The sequence below is a fragment of the Saimiri boliviensis genome, chromosome 12, assembly GCF_048565385.1.
Source record: "Saimiri boliviensis isolate mSaiBol1 chromosome 12, mSaiBol1.pri, whole genome shotgun sequence".
Lineage (NCBI taxonomy): Eukaryota > Metazoa > Chordata > Mammalia > Primates > Cebidae > Saimiri > Saimiri boliviensis.
This window is the reverse complement of record NC_133460.1, coordinates 117,065,373-117,081,307: the sequence shown is the minus strand read 5'-3', so window position 1 is coordinate 117,081,307 and position 15,935 is coordinate 117,065,373. Positions and strand designations below refer to the sequence as shown.

At 56.4% G+C, this 15,935-nt stretch overlaps 1 protein-coding gene, 1 long non-coding RNA gene and 1 other non-coding gene across 3 annotated transcripts; 1 reads left to right on the top strand and 2 right to left on the bottom strand.

The window, feature by feature from the left end:
- Positions 1–4,295: 4,295 nt before the first annotated feature.
- LOC120362625 (U6 spliceosomal RNA) lies at positions 4,296–4,404 on the bottom strand. Its single transcript, XR_005578476.1, has one exon. It is a non-coding gene; the product is annotated as a U6 spliceosomal RNA (small nuclear RNA).
- Positions 4,392–7,008, bottom strand: LOC141580673 (uncharacterized). The gene is made up of 2 exons (XR_012512986.1): positions 6,640–7,008; positions 4,392–4,881 (listed from the first exon to the last, which is right to left on the bottom strand). It is a non-coding gene; the product is annotated as an uncharacterized LOC141580673 (long non-coding RNA).
- Positions 5,291–15,256, top strand: ECHS1 (enoyl-CoA hydratase, short chain 1). The gene is made up of 8 exons (XM_039465207.2): positions 5,291–5,433; positions 8,457–8,654; positions 9,155–9,282; positions 9,960–10,059; positions 11,079–11,183; positions 12,064–12,183; positions 13,364–13,431; positions 15,100–15,256. Exons 1-8 carry the CDS (start codon positions 5,346–5,348, stop codon positions 15,163–15,165), a joined length of 873 nt encoding a protein of 290 aa, XP_039321141.1. The 5' UTR covers positions 5,291–5,345; the 3' UTR covers positions 15,166–15,256.
- Positions 15,257–15,935: the final 679 nt, after the last annotated feature.

Below are 15,935 nucleotides of genomic sequence, written 5' to 3'. Positions count from 1 at the left end.
CACCAAGCTGACCCACTCAACATCCCAGGCCTCAGGAAAAAAGGGCTGCCCCCTCCCCCATAGTCGTATGACACGTGTTTGGGGGTGCAGCCCCCCTGCTAGTGTCACCTGTCCTGCTGAGCAGGCCTCTCTCTTACTCCCTGCTCTAAGGCCTGAAGCAGAGCTGCTGGCTCAGGTTCCTGGCGTGCCCCTAGGAAGCCCAGCACGATCACCCAACCACCTGCCCCAGCTCCCCAGCTGGAGGTCCTGAGAGGGCAGATCAAATACTCTGGGGTCCTGAATTCCACAGATGAACTGGGTCTCCCACAGGTATGGCCAAGGGGATGGCCCACTCCCTAGTGGCACCCTCTGAAATCAGGCTGCTACTCTGGCCGCAGGCCCCAGCTCACTGCCCAGACACGGGAGCACAACGTTCTGTGGGTGAGGCGGTGAGGGGTGCCACCCCGTGCTTCCGGCCTCCTGCGTGGGTGTGGGCCTCGCCATTCTGGGTGGGTGGGCTACTTTGGCTCCTCAGCCTCTGGGGGCTGCCGCTCTGTTTTCAGCACCGTGTCAGGCGCCATCCTGTCAGCCAGCTCCTCCAGCCCGAGACTCCCCTGTGTCCTCATGCTCCTGGGCTGTTACAGTCGGCCAGGGCCCAGCCTTTGCTGGAAGGCCATCCAGTCTGGGCTCCGGTCAGGCATTAATGTCCCCCAGGCACCTGGCATCACCTCATGTTAGGACAGCCTCTGCAAGATGGAACAGGAAGGGTCTGGCCTTGCCTCTGTCACCTCCTCCTGGTCCATCATGTCCTCCTGGCCAGCGCGTTCCTGGTTCCTTCAGGGAGCGCAGCCCAAAGGGGACCCAGAAGATTGTAACTGAATTCTAGTTCAGGTTGGTCCCAGAGCCTCTCGTGGAGCAGAAGGATCCCATAAAAGCAGGAACTGCTTGGCTCGGAAGCTTGCTGGCCACGCCTCCCCACCGCAGCCCACACAGGCCAGAGGTAAGCATGGCTGTGCCCCACACCCGGGAGGCCTGGTGCGAACGGGGGTGACTGCAAAGTGACATGACTGAAATGGGACACTCTGGCTTCATGGCGCAGAGAGGAGATGTGGGCCCCAAGAGCTGCGGGCGGGGACAATCCATTTGTTCCCTAGATGCAGTGCCACGGCCTGAATCAAACAGCAGCTGCCGCTGCCACTGCCGCTCTGACCTGGGGCCGGGTTAGTCACCCGCCCCCCTTGCTCTGAAGTGGAGTGGCTGTGACCACGGCCGGTCCCGGACGGTCCTGCCAAGCCAGAGCCAGCGCCCGGAACACACAGGCACAGCCTCTGTCCCATCCCATTGGTACAGGTATATCTCTCTTAGCTGCAGAGAGCCGTGGGTGATGCCACCTTCGGTGATCAAGGTGGCAACCACCCATGTGGCTGTGACTGAATCCGGCTTGTTCATTTTCATAAATAGCTTTATTGATATAGACATCATGCTGTACGACTTCTCCCATTTAAAGTGTCCAATTCAATGGTTTTCAGTACAGTTACAGAGTTGTACAACTATCACCATAATCAAGTTTAGGACATTTTCATGTCCTAAAAAAGGGGGATACCCTGCAGCATCATCCCATTGCCCCCTCCCTCCAGCCCCTAGTGACTACTAATCCATTTTCTGTCTCCATGGATTGCCTGTTCTGGACATTTCATAGAAATGGAATCACTCGATGCATGGCGTTTGTAGGGTCATAGCTCTACAGGGTTGTGAGGTGGCCCCTATCGCTGTGCTCAGGCGCTGGATTCGAGAAGTGGAGACGAGACGTGAAAGGACTGGAAAAGACAGCTGGGCTCGGGGGGCTACGCCACCTATGAGTGGAGACAGGCAAGGCCCTCAATGTCCAGGAGTATCTGTATTTATTGGGTATAGGTTTGGGGCAGGGTTGTGAGTGAGGTTATCCTGAGGACAGTGATGGGGTCAAGATAATCACGTGAGCAATAAACAAGTGGTCCACCCCCATCAGGTCACCAAGGCAAGGAGGCGGGCTGTGCAAGGCAAGGGGTCCACCCCCATCAGGTCGCCTAGGCAAGGAGGTGGGCTGTGCGCAATGAAGAGGGTGCAGTGTGCAGTATCTCTTATCTAGGGGCATGCTACTTCTAAGGAATTCTATAGGCGGATGCTTTGAGTCAGCACAGCAGCTGAAGAGCTGACGGGTCTACAGCCACCTGCCGGCAGCTTCCAGTGATTTCTACAGAAGGATGATCTGAGCCAGCACAGTAGCTAGAGAGCTGACGAGTTACACAGTCACCAAGGCATGATTATATTGGAGGGGTTTTAAGCCCTTGGACGCTCGTGGGATTGCCAGTCTGAGGGCAGCCTTCCACAAGAACTGGACACAAGGTACGACTCCTTCTTCAGGAGGAGTGGCTCTCTCCCCAAGCCTGCCGTACAGCGGGTATCTTTACGATACTGAATGCTGCCGCCTGGGCCATGGATTTTTGTCCTGGTATAACTGTTTTTCCCTTAAATCATGCTCTGCACCGTGTCTGCTGTACACATTCCTCCAGCAATAAGCCACCTATTCCTTAATTCACGTTCTGTACCATGTCTGCTCTAGGCATTCCTCCGACCATGAGCTAAGATATAATTTTATATATATGTGGAAATAACTGAGTAGTAAGATATTCCTCAGGCACTAATGCTATAAACTAATATATGATTATATATAAAGGATTATATAAAGGAAATAACTGAGTAATAACATTATATACTAAGGTATTCTTCAGGCACTAATTTTGCTGGGACCTGCTTAACTCTCCTTCCTCGCTGCCCCGATGGGGGTTACCCACCTTTGTGTCTGGCTTTTTTCACTGAGCATAGCATTTTCAAGGCTCATCCATTGGTAATGCGTATCAGTGCTGCTTTCCTTTGTACGCCCGAACGGTAGTCCACTGTATAGTCTAATGCATTCTAACATATCCATTGTTTGGGTATATGACATTTTGTTTACCCATTCATGAGCTGATGGACAACTGGCTTTTTCCCACTTTTTGGCTGTTATGAATAAAGTTGCTATGAACATTCATAGCAACATTATTCATCATAAATTTATGAAAGTTTTCGTGGACATTTGTCTTCAGTTCTCTCGGGTGTACACCGAAGAGTGGAGTTGCTGTTTGACCTTTTGAGGAAAGCCCAGACTGTTTTGCACAGCGACTGCTCCACTTCCATTCCCGCCGGCAGTGCACCAGTGTTCCGCGCTCACGTCCCCCACAATGCTGATGGTTGCTGGGCTTTTTATTACAGCCAGCACCGCAGGTGTGACATTCTATCAGTATGGTTTCAGAGCTTAGCTGACCACGGATTATCTTCACTGGAAGAATTTCTGTTCAGTTCTCTCACTATCTTGGTAGTGTCCTTGCAGACATAAAAGTTTTAAATTCCCCTTTGTTGCTTGTGCTTTCGTTGCTAAATTACTTGATGGAGGACAGGAGCCACCCAACCTCTTGGTGTTAGAAAGGAAACCTCTTGGCAGGCACGGTGGCTCACTCCTGTAGTCCCAGCACTTTGGGAGGCCGAGGCGGTAGATCACTTGAGGTCAGGAGTTCAAGAACAGCCTGGCCAACATGGCAAAACCCCCAACTCTACTGAAGAACTACAAATATTAACCAGGCATGGTGGTGCATGCCTGTAGTCCCAGCTACTCAGAAGTCTGAGGCAGGAGAATCACTTGAACCCGGGAGTGCAAGCTACAACAAGCCAAGATCACACCACTGCACTCCAGCCTGGGTGACATCGAGACAGAAAAGAAGGAAAGGGAGGGAGGGAGAGGAAAGAAAGAAAAGGAAGGGAGGGAGGGAGGAAGAAAGAGAAAGAAGAAACCTCTTTTTGTTTGAGCTGTTTCATTTTGGGCCTATCTGTCCCAGAGGTTTAACCTACACTAATACAGAGCATCTTTTAGCAAAGCTTTGTTGGTGATTTGTTTCTGCTTACACGAGATGTCTTTATTTTGCCCTCAGTCTTGAAATAAAATCTTGGTGCGTGTTCATTTTTGGTTTGAACTGAATTATTTTGTGGAACATTGTGAGGAGAGAACAGGTTCTGGAGGCCAGGAACCTAAGGCCAATTCATGCTGACTCCGTAGAATTAAATCAAATGGAAACACCAGCTATGACAGGAAATGTCCTCTCCATTTATATAGGGTGTGTACACCAAGGAACCAATGAGAACTCCTAGAGGGTATTTAAACCCCCCAAAAAGATCTGTAATGGGGCTCTTAGCCCCCAAGCTCGGCTGCACACACACTGTGAAGTTACTTCTTTTTTTTTTTTTTTAATATGGAACACTTCATTAATTTTCATGTCATTCTTGCACAGGAGTCATGCTAATGTAATGTCTGTATCATTCCAATTTTAGTATATGTGCTGCCAAAGCGAGCACTTTTTTTTTTTTTTTTTTTTTTTTTTTTTTTGAGACAAAGTCTTGCTCTGTTGCCCAGGCTGGAGCGTAATGGTGTGATCTCGGCTCATTGCAACCTCTGCCTCCCGGATTCAACCGATTCTCCTGCCTCAGCCTCCCAAGCAGCTGGGACTAGAGGCGTGCCCCACCACGCCCAGTAACTTTTTGAATTTTTAGTAGAGAGGGGGTTTCACCACGTTGGCCAGGCTGGTCTGGAACTCCTGACCTCAGGTGATCTGTCCACCTCGGCCTTCCGAAGTGCTGGAATCGCGCTCATTTTCCTATCAATCTCTGCTTTGTTGCTTCATTCTTGCCTTGCTTCGACGGGCGTTTTCTGCACCCTTCACCGGTCACGGCCGCAGTTTCGCCTTCCATTTGTAGACGTTTTATCTCCACCCTGGCGTTTGCAGAATCGCGGCAAGGACACGAAACAGATGCTCGACGATACTTGCCTAGATACTTAAAAGTGATAATAAAATAATTTAGTGAACCAAAATTGTATTAATTGCTTAAATCTGTTCAAGTCCTGACTCTGTACTTGAAAACGAGGCTCCTCCCACTGCGGCGCCCACGGCCACGCCGCCGCCACCGTCCCGCGCCCCGGCAGACGCGGACCCGGGCCGGCGCCGCCATGCCCCGCAGCGGCGCGGTCTCCCCGCGGCCGGCCGGAGCCCCGGTGGCCTGGGCGGAGGGGCCCGGCGGCGGGGGCTGGGCCGGGACGGGGTCCCCGAGACGCCCCCAGACTCGGACCCGCAGCGCGCGCGGAGCTGGGGGCGGGGCCTGGAGGGGAGCGCCCCGCCCACTCCGCCCGGGCCGATCTCGCGATGCCGCCTGGTCTCGCGGCACCGGCCTGTGGGCGGGGCGAGCCCGGAGTGGCGGGGCGCGGGGGCGGCGCCCGGGCGGGGCGCGTGGTGGAGAGAGCCATGGCCGCCGTTCGTGTCCTGCTGCCCCGCGTCCGCGGCCCACTGAGGCCCTCGCTCCACTGCTCGGCATGGCGTCCCTTCGCCTCGGGTGAGTGCCCGGTGAGAGCCGGCGGCCCGGATCCCCTCCAACTCCGACCTGCACCCCCCGGCCTGACCTCAGACCGCACCCCCTCCCGCCTGACCCCGCACCCCCACCTGACCCCGACCTGCACCCCCTCCCGCCTGACCCCGCACCCCCACCTGACCCCGACCTGCACCCCCTCCCGCCTGACCCCGCACCCCCACCTGACCCCGACCCGCACCCCCCTCCCGCCTGACCCCGCACCTCCACCTGACCCCGACCCGCACCCCCCTCCCGCCTGACCCCGCACCCCCACCTGACCCCGACCCGCACCCCCCTCCTGCCTGACCCCGCACCCCCACCTGACCCCGACCGGCACCGCCCTCCCGCCTGACCCCGCACCCCCACCTGACCCCGACCCGCACCCCCCTCCCGCCTGACCCCGCACCTCCACCTGACCCCGACCCGCACCCCCCTCCCGCCTGACCCCGCACCCCCACCTGACCCCGACCCGCACCCCCCTCCCGCCTGACCCCGCACCCCCACCTGACCCCGACCGGCACCGCCCTCCCGCCTGACCCCGCACCCCCACCTGACCCCGACCTGCACCCCCTCCCGCCTGACCCCGCACCCTCACCTGACCCCGACCCGCACCCCCCTCCCGCCTGACCCCGCACCCCCACCTCATCCCGACCCGCACCCCCCTCCCGCCTGACCCCGCACCCCCACCTCATCCCGACCCGCACCCCCCTCCCGCCTGACCCCGCACCCCCACCTCATCCCGACCCGCACCCCCCTCCCGCCTGACCCCGCACCCCCACCTGACCCCGACCCGCACCCCCCTCCCGTCTAACCCCGCACCACCCAGCCTAACCCCGACCTGCACCCCCCTCCTGCCTGACCCCGCACCCCCACCTGACCCCGACCCGCACCCCCCTCCCGCCTGACCCCGCACCCCCACCTGACCCCGACCCACACCTCGCTTCCACCTGACCCCGCACCCCCACCTGACCCCGACCCGCACCCCGCTTCCACCTGACCCCGCACCCCCCGGCCTGACCCCCTACTCCCCTGTTTGACCCTGCACCTACCACCTGACCCCAACCCGAAGCCCAGGCCTGGCCCGGGGCCCAAAACCCCCTCTCACCTGGGGCTGCACCCCCCTCAACCTGACTCGCACTCACAGCCTGACCCTGGCGGAACACCCGCCCCCACCCCACCGACATCACCCACCTGACCATGGCCCGCACCCCGAAACCAGTATGGCTCTGCAGGACGTCCCTCTCACCAAGCTGTGTCCAGGGGCAGGGCGCTGGCTGGTACTGCCCCAGGGCCAAGATCTCTTGTCAAATAGCCACAGGTGGGGATTGTGAAAATGCCGAGTGTTCCTCGCTAAGACAGGCCTCGGTCCTGTGTCATAGGCCAGCCTGAGAACAGGAGATGCAGGTACATTTTGTGCTGGGTGCCTCCTGGCCGGGGCCACCCCTCAGAGAGTCCTAAGGGAAAGGCTGACACCTCCTCCCTGGCCACAGGGCACTGCTCTCTTCCTCCCTTGTAGCTCGCCCGGGTCCCCACTCGCACGTGGCCGTCACCTGCTCTAGTATGAGGAGGAATCTTTGCCCATGCGTTGGGCTGGAGAGTGACCCTTGCTTCCTCTTCCTCCCCCACGCCATGAACCCAGTGGACCGCCAAGCTGAGTTGGTTTCATCCCCAAGCTGTCCTTGGCTGTCCACTTCTGCACCCTGGCCTGTGATCGGCAGCCCTTTCCTGGGTCTTGCATGGCAGGCACGGCTGCCAGACACTTCACCTGTGAGCTTCTAGCCACCCCTAGAAACCCACAGGATGAGGTGGGGCACGGTGCCTCAAGCTGGTAATCCCAGCACTTTGTGAGGCTGAGGCAGGTGGATCACCTGAGGTCAGGATTTAGAGACCACCTTGGCCAATGGTGAAACCCCATGTCTACTAAAAATACAAAAATTAGCCAGGGGTGGTGGTGCCTGACTGTGGCTCCAGCTACTCAGGAGGCTGAGGCAGGAGAATCACGTGAACCCTGGATGCGGAGGTTGCAGTGAGCTGAGATTGTGCCACTGCACTCCAGCCTGGGCAATAGAGCAAGACTTAATCTCAGAAAAACAAAAACCCACGGGATAGGCACTGTGATCCCTGTTTTGCCACTAATGGAGGCAAGCACCCAACACACAGGACTCTTGTCTTTTCAGGTTCACCCTCTTACCCCGGAGCGCCATTGTCCTTTGTCTCCGTCTCACCTTGCTGTCCACCCAGCAGGTGCAGCTCCTGTACAGCGGGCCAGCCCAAGATGTGCCTGCGCCTCCCATTTTCAGGCTGGCCTGCTGCACAGGAGCTGTGCCTGATCTTAGAGCCACGGGAACACCTGGGATTTTCACGGCCCCCACCCTGCACCCGGTTGACTGGGAACACCCGGGATTTTCACAGCCCCCACCCTGCACCCGGTTGACCGGGAACACCTGGGATTTTCACGGCCCCCACCCTGCACCCGGTTGACCAGAGGTCTTGGTACCAGGGTAGTCCCAGCCTCAAGGAGCTGGCACTCTGTCCCGTTTGAGGCTTATACTCCTCACCTGTTGGCATTTGTCGAAGGAAGGCGCTTCCTGGTGCCTTGTCTCAGCAGAGTCCAGGGCTGCCTCCAGTGCAGTGTTCTGGGAACAGCTGACCACGGCCTCCTGGGAGAAGGAGTGTGTCTGTGGGCTATGCTCTGTGCTGGGGATTTTTCTTCAGGACATGCTGAAACACACGTGAAAGCAGAGAGAATGGTACCAAGGCCATCATATATCCATGTGGCTGAGAGCTACACCTGGAGCCACTGAGCACTGCTCAGGGAGCCCTCAGGGGGCCTCTTGGGGTCACACTCTATCCGCTGATGGGGCCACATCCCTTCCAGAAGGGAGCATCATGAAATAATCACAATGTGAAATGATTACACTGTTTCCCGATAGGCCAAGACCAGCCCCCGCTCTCCTCAGTTTGACACCTGTGTGAACAGATGACCCCTTTTTGCCTTCTCGCCCTAGGTGCTAACTTTGAGTACATCATCGCAGAAAAAAGGGGGAAGAATAACACCGTGGGGTTGATCCAGCTGAACCGCCCCAAGGCCCTCAATGCACTTTGCAATGGGCTGATGAAGGAGCTCAATCAGGCACTGAAGACCTTCCAGGAGGACCCGGCCGTGGGGGCCATCGTCCTCACCGGCGGGGAGAAGGCCTTTGCAGGTGTGCACAGCAGTGGAGGCCTTTGCATCTGGGCTGATGTGGGAGGCACGTGTGGCTTGACTTGCACCTCTGTGAGGCAAAGGCACACGGTTGGGGATTTATTCAAATGTAAAGTGGAGATGGGCGTGGGAACTGCTTGCACTAGCAGCTTTGTGTGTGCCACAAGTGCTCCACGTGCAGCAAAATCGCTTCTTTACAGGGGTCCAGGGCCTTGGCAGTCAGGCTTTGTGTATGTCGAGGGCTTATGTGATGACGAATACGCCGAGCTTCTGTGGGCGCCTCCCTCGTACCTGCCACCTGCCCCAGGGCCCTTCTGCATGACCTCTGTTAGGGCTGGCACCACAGCATCCTGACAGCTGTCCATGTGGCCTGGTGTCAGCCGTGCCCAGCAACCACAGTGCCCATGTCTGGTGTGCTCCAAAGCTCCTTGTTGGTCTGGGGGATACAGGGCAGGTGGGCTTTCTGCTCTCTGGTAACTGGAACCCCCTTTCCACTCCCAGCTGGAGCTGATATCAAGGAAATGCAGAACCTGAGTTTCCAGGAGTGTTACTCCCACCAGTTCTTGAGCCACTGGGACTCCGTCACCCAGGTCAAGAAGCCAGTCATCGCTGCTGTCAATGGCTATGCGGTGAGTGGTGCTGCCAAAAGTCTTCTCGCAGGTGAAGGAGGCCTGCTGCACACACACAAATGACAGATGTTGGCTTTGGAGAGGCCTCAGTTCCCAGGCCAGCTGCCTCCTTTCCTGCCTTGTGGTGCTGAAGAGCCAGGGACCATGCAGAGAGGACATGTCCTGGCATCCCTATTTTTCACAACTGTTCACCTGGCAGCTTCTCCCCAGCAAGCCTCTCTTCCAGGGCAGCGGAAGAGCAGTGTTTGTTTTGGCTTCTCAGTATCGTTTAAATGCTGGTCTCTGCCCCTCAACCTAAGCTATATCTATAAACTGGCCCTTCCTACTAAGCCAGGGCTCCGCAGACGGGGTTTTCAGCACAGCCACACCCGCCTGTGCACCTTGTCTCTGGCTGCATTTGGGCCACAGCAGCAGAGTTGAGTCGTTACAGCAGAGCCTGTAAGACCTTCATAGCCGAAAATATTAATCTGTCCCTTTAGAATGTTTGCAGTTTCTGGTAAACAGCATCAACCATCTGTAGTTAACCTATCATAACAGTTAACTAGTTTGGTTCCACTATGTTATTCTTTGTCAACCCCTGACGCCGTTTCTTTTAAATGGAAAATCCGGATGAGAAGTGAGTGATTTTCTGACCAGGTTCCCCTCGCAAGACTCTCCTGATGCCAGTTGTTTTGCAGCTTGGCGGGGGCTGTGAGCTTGCCATGATGTGTGACATCATCTATGCCGGCGAGAAGGCCCAGTTTGGACAGCCGGAGATCTTACTAGGGACCATCCCAGGTAAGGCGTGACACTGTCTCTGGCATGGATGCTTTCGGTAATGCCTGCCTATGTCTCAGGGCCCACAGCTCATATCTGACCAGAGGCCCTGGATGGAGACCCCCGTGTCTGGTCGGTGGTCCCTCTGCAGACAGCCACAGAGGCTAGAGTGGTTGTGACAGAGCTCGGAGGGGGGCCTCGGAGGCCCGGGGCCATGTCTGGCTCCTGTGGCTGTGCCCAGATCCCACACACAATGGTGTTGGGAGAGGCTGGTCCTGGGTGACACTGGCTTCTAACCATGGCAGTTCTTGCTTGTGACCCATGTCTGTGGCAGAGAGAGAACATGGTGACCCTGGGTGGCACTGGGAGCTCTGCCCACTGTGCCTCAGGTCCTGCCCACTGCCGTCTCATTGGCCACGGAGGTCATGTGGCCTCACTGAGTTCAGCAGAGCAGGGAGTCAGACCCCTTACCATACCTGGGGGAAGGGCCTGGGCTCTGGGCAAAGAGCAACACCCTCTACCCCCAGGGTCCTCCTGGTGGGCCTGGAGGTCTGAGTGGGCCAGGGTCCTCCTGGTAGGAGGGGTGGGCACAGGCGGAGCGGCCAAGAAGGAGCTCAGACCCTGAGGGGAACAGCTGCACGCAGGGCGCTCTCTCCTGTCCTCTGAGTTTGACCAGGCAGATTCTGAGGCCTTGAGCTATGAGCTTGGCCCATTTCTTCAGGGTCTGATCCCTTGAGTAGCTGCTGATGCAAGGGACCAGTGCCTGGAGTCAGCGAGGCCTGTAAGTTTCCAAGATGTTGACCACAGAGCCACACACCTTTCTCCAATGTCAGGGTGTTTGGCGAGCCCCAGATGTGGGGCCTTAGCTTGAAAAGGGGCTGTGCCTGAAGTTCCTGGGGTCCCGTGCTGCCCAGCCTCTGCCCCGTGGGCCTTGCCTCAGGGCCCATCTGAAGCCCCTCGGAACTTGCCAGCTGTGCAGCTGTGATGTCTTCTTGGATTCAGTCGCTGCAGTACCAACCGTGACCAGCCCCTCCCTGCAGGTGCAGGTGGCACCCAGAGACTCACCCGTGCTGTCGGGAAGTCGCTGGCGATGGAGATGGTCCTCACCGGTGATCGGATCTCAGCCCAGGATGCCAAGCAAGCAGGTACGGGTTGGCACTGCCTGTGGGAGCCACACGGAAACTCAGGGCTGCATCCAGGTGTCCCCAGGGCGGTCGCATGAGCTTTTGGGTCCTGAGGACCTGGGAGGCTGCCTGCCTTTTGTGTTTACATTTTGAAGAACTGTATGTACAGAAGTGGAACCACACATAAGCACCTGGTACGGAATCACAGCCCGGCAGTTCTGTCCCCAGAGGGCATCTCCGGGCCCTCACCAGGCAGGTCGCCCTGTGGGTGACCAAGGCCCCTGTGTCTGGCCGCCTCTACCGCTGGAGCTGTGGACAGCCTGACCTGCAAGTCTCAGAGCACAGAAACCGCAGCGCCGGAGGACTCAGCCCCCTCAGGGCACGTGTGGCATTTCCCGTGTGGAAGCGGCCCTCGCCCAGCGCTCGGAGACCGGGGTGCTCCCGTGTGGAACCCTCGCCCAGCTCTCAGAGGCCAGGGTGCTCCCGTGTGGAACCCTCGCCTGGCGCTCCCGTGTGGAACCCTCGCCCAGCGCTCGGAGGCCGGGGTGCTCCCGTGTGGAACCCTCGCCCAGCGCTCGGAGACCGGGGTGCTCCCGTGTGGAACCCTCGCCCAGCGCTCGGAGGCCGGGGTGCTCCCGTGTGGAAGTCGCCCTTGCCCGGCGCTCAGAGGTCGGGGTGTTCCCGTGTGGAACCCTCGCCCAGCGCTCGGAGGCCGGGGTGCTCCCGTGTGGAAGTCGCCCTTGCCCGGCGCTCAGAGGTCGGGGTGTTCCCGTGTGGAACCCTCGCCCGGCGCTCAGAGTCCGGGGTGCTCCAGCACGCTGTTCCCCAGCGCCCACTCACTCGCAAAGGAATAGACACGTACTGTTTCTGCACATCACTCACTGACTTTCTTGTGTTTCAGGTCTTGTAAGCAAGATTTTTCCTGTTGAGACACTGGTGGAAGAAGCCATCCAGTGTGCAGAAAGAATTGCCAGCAATTCTAAAATTATAGTAGCAATAGCCAAAGAATCAGTGAATGCAGGTAGGGGATCCTGCCAGGAAGAGAAATTAGAGGGGTCTCTGTGGCTGTGAGGAATATTCCTGAGGGGCAGGTTTTCTGGCTGCGAATGTGTGTGCCTGAAGCCCTCCTGGGTAGAATTGGGGTTCTCAGTGTCCGTTCTGCTGTCTGTAGAACTGTGGTTTCTGGCCACGCACTCAGGAACTCCACTGAGATGTTCCCAGCTCCCCTTTGTACCAGGGCCCAAGAACGGAGCCAGGCCTGGGAGGCGAGGGCAGCACAGGTCATGGCAGGGAAAGGCTGAGAAGGGAGCAGAGGTCCCAAAAGTAAAATGGTCTTGATCACAGGGCGGCTCGGTTCACCTGCCGGGACATGGGGCTGGAGGCTGTCTGCACCTGGCAGGTGGCTACGCAGGCGGCCCAATGCCATGCTGTTCATTTTTGGCCTGGATTCCTTTAGTTCTCCCTCTGCCAGGGAGGTGGATCTGACCTTCACCCTCCTCAGAAATGCTCAAGTTTTAATGTCACCGTTTTTTTTCTCAGCATGTGGAACGAGATAGTTGTTAGCTGCTTGAGTCTGGTCAGATGTGGGTGGCCCTAGGCAGGTTCCCAGGCCCCCTGAGTACGTTTGTCTCGAGAGTGGCCATCCCTGGGCTTGCTGTTGGCTTGAGGCAGGATACAGTGAGGGGAGCATTTCAAAAACAGAGGCTGCTGTTGCCCAAGGCATTTGGCAAGGTCGTGCTCCGCTGGGAGAGAACGCTGGCTCCAGGCCTGGAACCGCAGCGCTGGCCTCACTTGTGCACTCAGGCCTTGTGCAGAGAAGGGGCCTGGAGTGAGCCGAGCCACAGGCGTCCTTGGCGCCAGCTCCGCGCGGCTCGGGCCCCCGTGCTGTCCTTTCTGACTTTGTCCTCAGCTGCCTTTTCTGCTTGCAGTCCTGTTGCTGCTTCAGAGCCTCTCCTCAGGGGCACAGTTTGTCGTCCCATCTTTGATCCGGTTCCTCTCCCTTCCTGGGGCCCGGGGCCACCTGGTGTGACGTTTGGGGGCCGTAGGAGAGCTGTTGCTTCTTCCTGGTCTCGGCTGGGCCAGGCTTCCCAGGCCACATTGAAAGCACGAATGTGGGTCGGTGCAGAGGGCTTCCCGTCACCATGCAGGAAAAGTTCTGCATTTAATACCTCGGTTTATAACTCCAGGACTTTATTTTCCAGCTTTTGAAATGACATTAAGAGAAGGAAATAAGTTGGAGAAGAAACTCTTTTATTCGACCTTTGCAACTGTGAGTAAACAGTGTTCAACCGGAAAATCAAGCATATTCTAGTCACACGAGTTGCTAGGAATTTCCTTTTACATTTTATCATTAAGTATCGTTTCTTTCTGTCAGAACTGTCAGCCTTACCTTTCGTGGGACCAGATACGTTCTATCAGCGGGTCTTTTTTTTTTTTTTTTTTTTTTTTTTGAGACGGAGTTTTGCTCTTGTTACCCAGGCTGGAGTGCAATGGCGCGATCTCGGCTCACCGCAACCTCCGCCTCCTGGGTTCAGGCAATTCTCCTGCCTCAGCCTCCTGAGTAGCTGGGATTATAGGCACGTGCCACCATGTCCAGCTAATGTTTTGTATTTTTAGTAGAGATGGGGTTTCACCATGTTGACCAGGATGGTCTCGATCTCTCGACCTCGTGATCCACCCGCCTCAGCCTCCCAAAGTGCTGGGATTACAGGCTTGAGCCACCGCGCCCGGCCCAAGCGGGTCTTAATGTTAACAAAAAAGTCGAGTATGTGGAAGTTCGAAAGTGTGGAAACGGTAGGGGTTTTTTCCTGCTGTGAAGGTCTGTGAGTGGCACCCTCCGGCAGCAGCTTCAGCAGGGCGGGTAACGTGCAGCCGTAGCCCCAGCTTCCTGGGAGGCTGAGGCGGGTCATTCGGGTCCAACTGGGTAACAGAGCAATACCCGGTCTCAAAAAAATGACTTTTGTAAAAAATGCAATTCATTTTACCCGTAATTTTTTTATATCATCCCAATTATTTGAAATGGGTTCAAATTTATTCTAATAAGATAAGCTGAAGCTTTAGAGCAATATTTTATAAGATTTCTGCCAGTAATTCCTCTAATTCCCTCTAATTACCATTATGATTTTTTATTTTGCTCAGTTACCCAGGCTGGAGTGCAGTGGTGTGATCTCAGCTTACTGCAACCTCCACTTCCTGGGTTCAAGTGACTCTCCTGCTTCAGCCTCCTGAGTAGCTGGGACTACAGATGCCCGCCACCTGGCCCGTAGAGATGGGGTTTCACCATGTTGGCCAGGCTGGTTTCAAACTCCTGACCTCAAGTGATCTGCCTGCATCGGCCTCCCAAAGTGCTGGGATTATAGGCATGAGCCACTGTGCTCAGCAAGATTACCGTTTTACTTCATCTTTTTCACTGGAAGAAAGTCATACTTAGGTGTTTTAATTGTTCTGTAAAATAAAAATTAAAAGTAGCGTGGGCACTTGAGGAAGGGGTGCAGATGTGTGTGTGTGTGTGTGTGTGTGTGTGTGTGTGCGCGCGCGCGCACCTGGGGACATCTACACACATGTACGCAGCATGGGAAAAGACAGACGCAGAGTTGATTCTCATGTCCTGCTCCGTGACACAGGTCACCCGTCGTCCATTTGATGACTTGGTGAATGGCCAGTCACACATCTGAGGCTCTTTAGATGTGAGCTGATTTGACATACACGGTGGTTCCTGAATGACCATCACCCAGCCTGGTAGAGAGGCAGTAGAAGTCCCCGTGCCCTGGCCCAGCCCTGATTGGGCAGGTATTCCTGCCACAGAGTCCCCTCTGCAGCCCCCTGGGCCCCTGTGAGCATGAGGAGTGAGGCAGGGCCAGGGAGACCCGGGCAGCACTGGCATCGGGCTCTGTGAGGAAACTGGGCATCCACTTGTTTCTCTCCTTTTTCCTACCAGGATGACCGGAGAGAAGGGATGGCCGCGTTTGTGGAAAAGAGAAAGGCCAACTTCAGAGACCAGTGAGAAGCAGCTGCCCCTGCCCCACACCTCCACCTGCAGAGGAAGAGTGTAGCCTGTCAGTTTTAGAAGCAAGTAAATCACCCTCTTTTCAAGGGCAGTGTCCCTGGTGTGCAGTTTCTCTCCGACTGCTGTGTGGTCACGGCCCGGCCCTCACAGCACGAAGGTCTTCACCCAGCCTGTGAGTGTCCATGTTCGAATCTGACTGGAGCATCTTCTTCTAAATCTAAGATTCTGCTGAGGAGCCCCCGCCAGCCCCTCGTATGCTGTGCTGAGTTGGAAAGCAGCCCTGCGGGCGCTTGTGTCCCTGTGTTAAAGACCGGGTTTGCTCCCAGGGAAACAGTCTGCTGCCTTCACACAGACGCTCTGCACGTTAAGATGATAGTGATTCAGTTACACCACACCATGTAGTCATGTCTAGAAGTGGAATATTCTGTCACGTTCTTTTAGACTTGTTTTGTGAGCAGCAACTTTCAAACAAAGCAGAAGTTTGCACAGTCAGTCACCCCACATCACACTTCTAGGGCAGCCAGCATGAACAACTGGGCGTGTGGCTTCCTGGAGACTTCTGTGCGCGCACGCATGCTCCTGTACACGTGCACAGGCACGTGCGGTGGCTTTCTGGTTACAGAAGTAACTCCATGCCCTCTTCCACAGAGCCCTTTTCCTCACGAAGGAAACCCAGTTTTGTTTTTCTGTCGTAAGGAGCTCTCTGTTCAGTTTCAGTGCATTGTTCTCTATTGTGATAGCACATGCTACAAAACTTGACCATCTTA

What these genes read in the sequence shown, in the direction of transcription:
- ECHS1 (XM_039465207.2), top strand. Translation starts at nt 5,346, where the DNA reads ATGGCCGCCGTTCGTGTCCTGCTGCCCCGCGTCCGCGGCCCACTGAGG. An exon ending in CGGGGAGAAGGCCTTTGCAG is followed by an intron (nt 8,655 to 9,154) that starts GTGTGCACAGCA and finishes TTCCACTCCCAG; the next exon opens with CTGGAGCTGATATCAAGGAA. An exon ending in CTTACTAGGGACCATCCCAG is followed by an intron (nt 10,060 to 11,078) that starts GTAAGGCGTGAC and finishes CCCTCCCTGCAG; the next exon opens with GTGCAGGTGGCACCCAGAGA.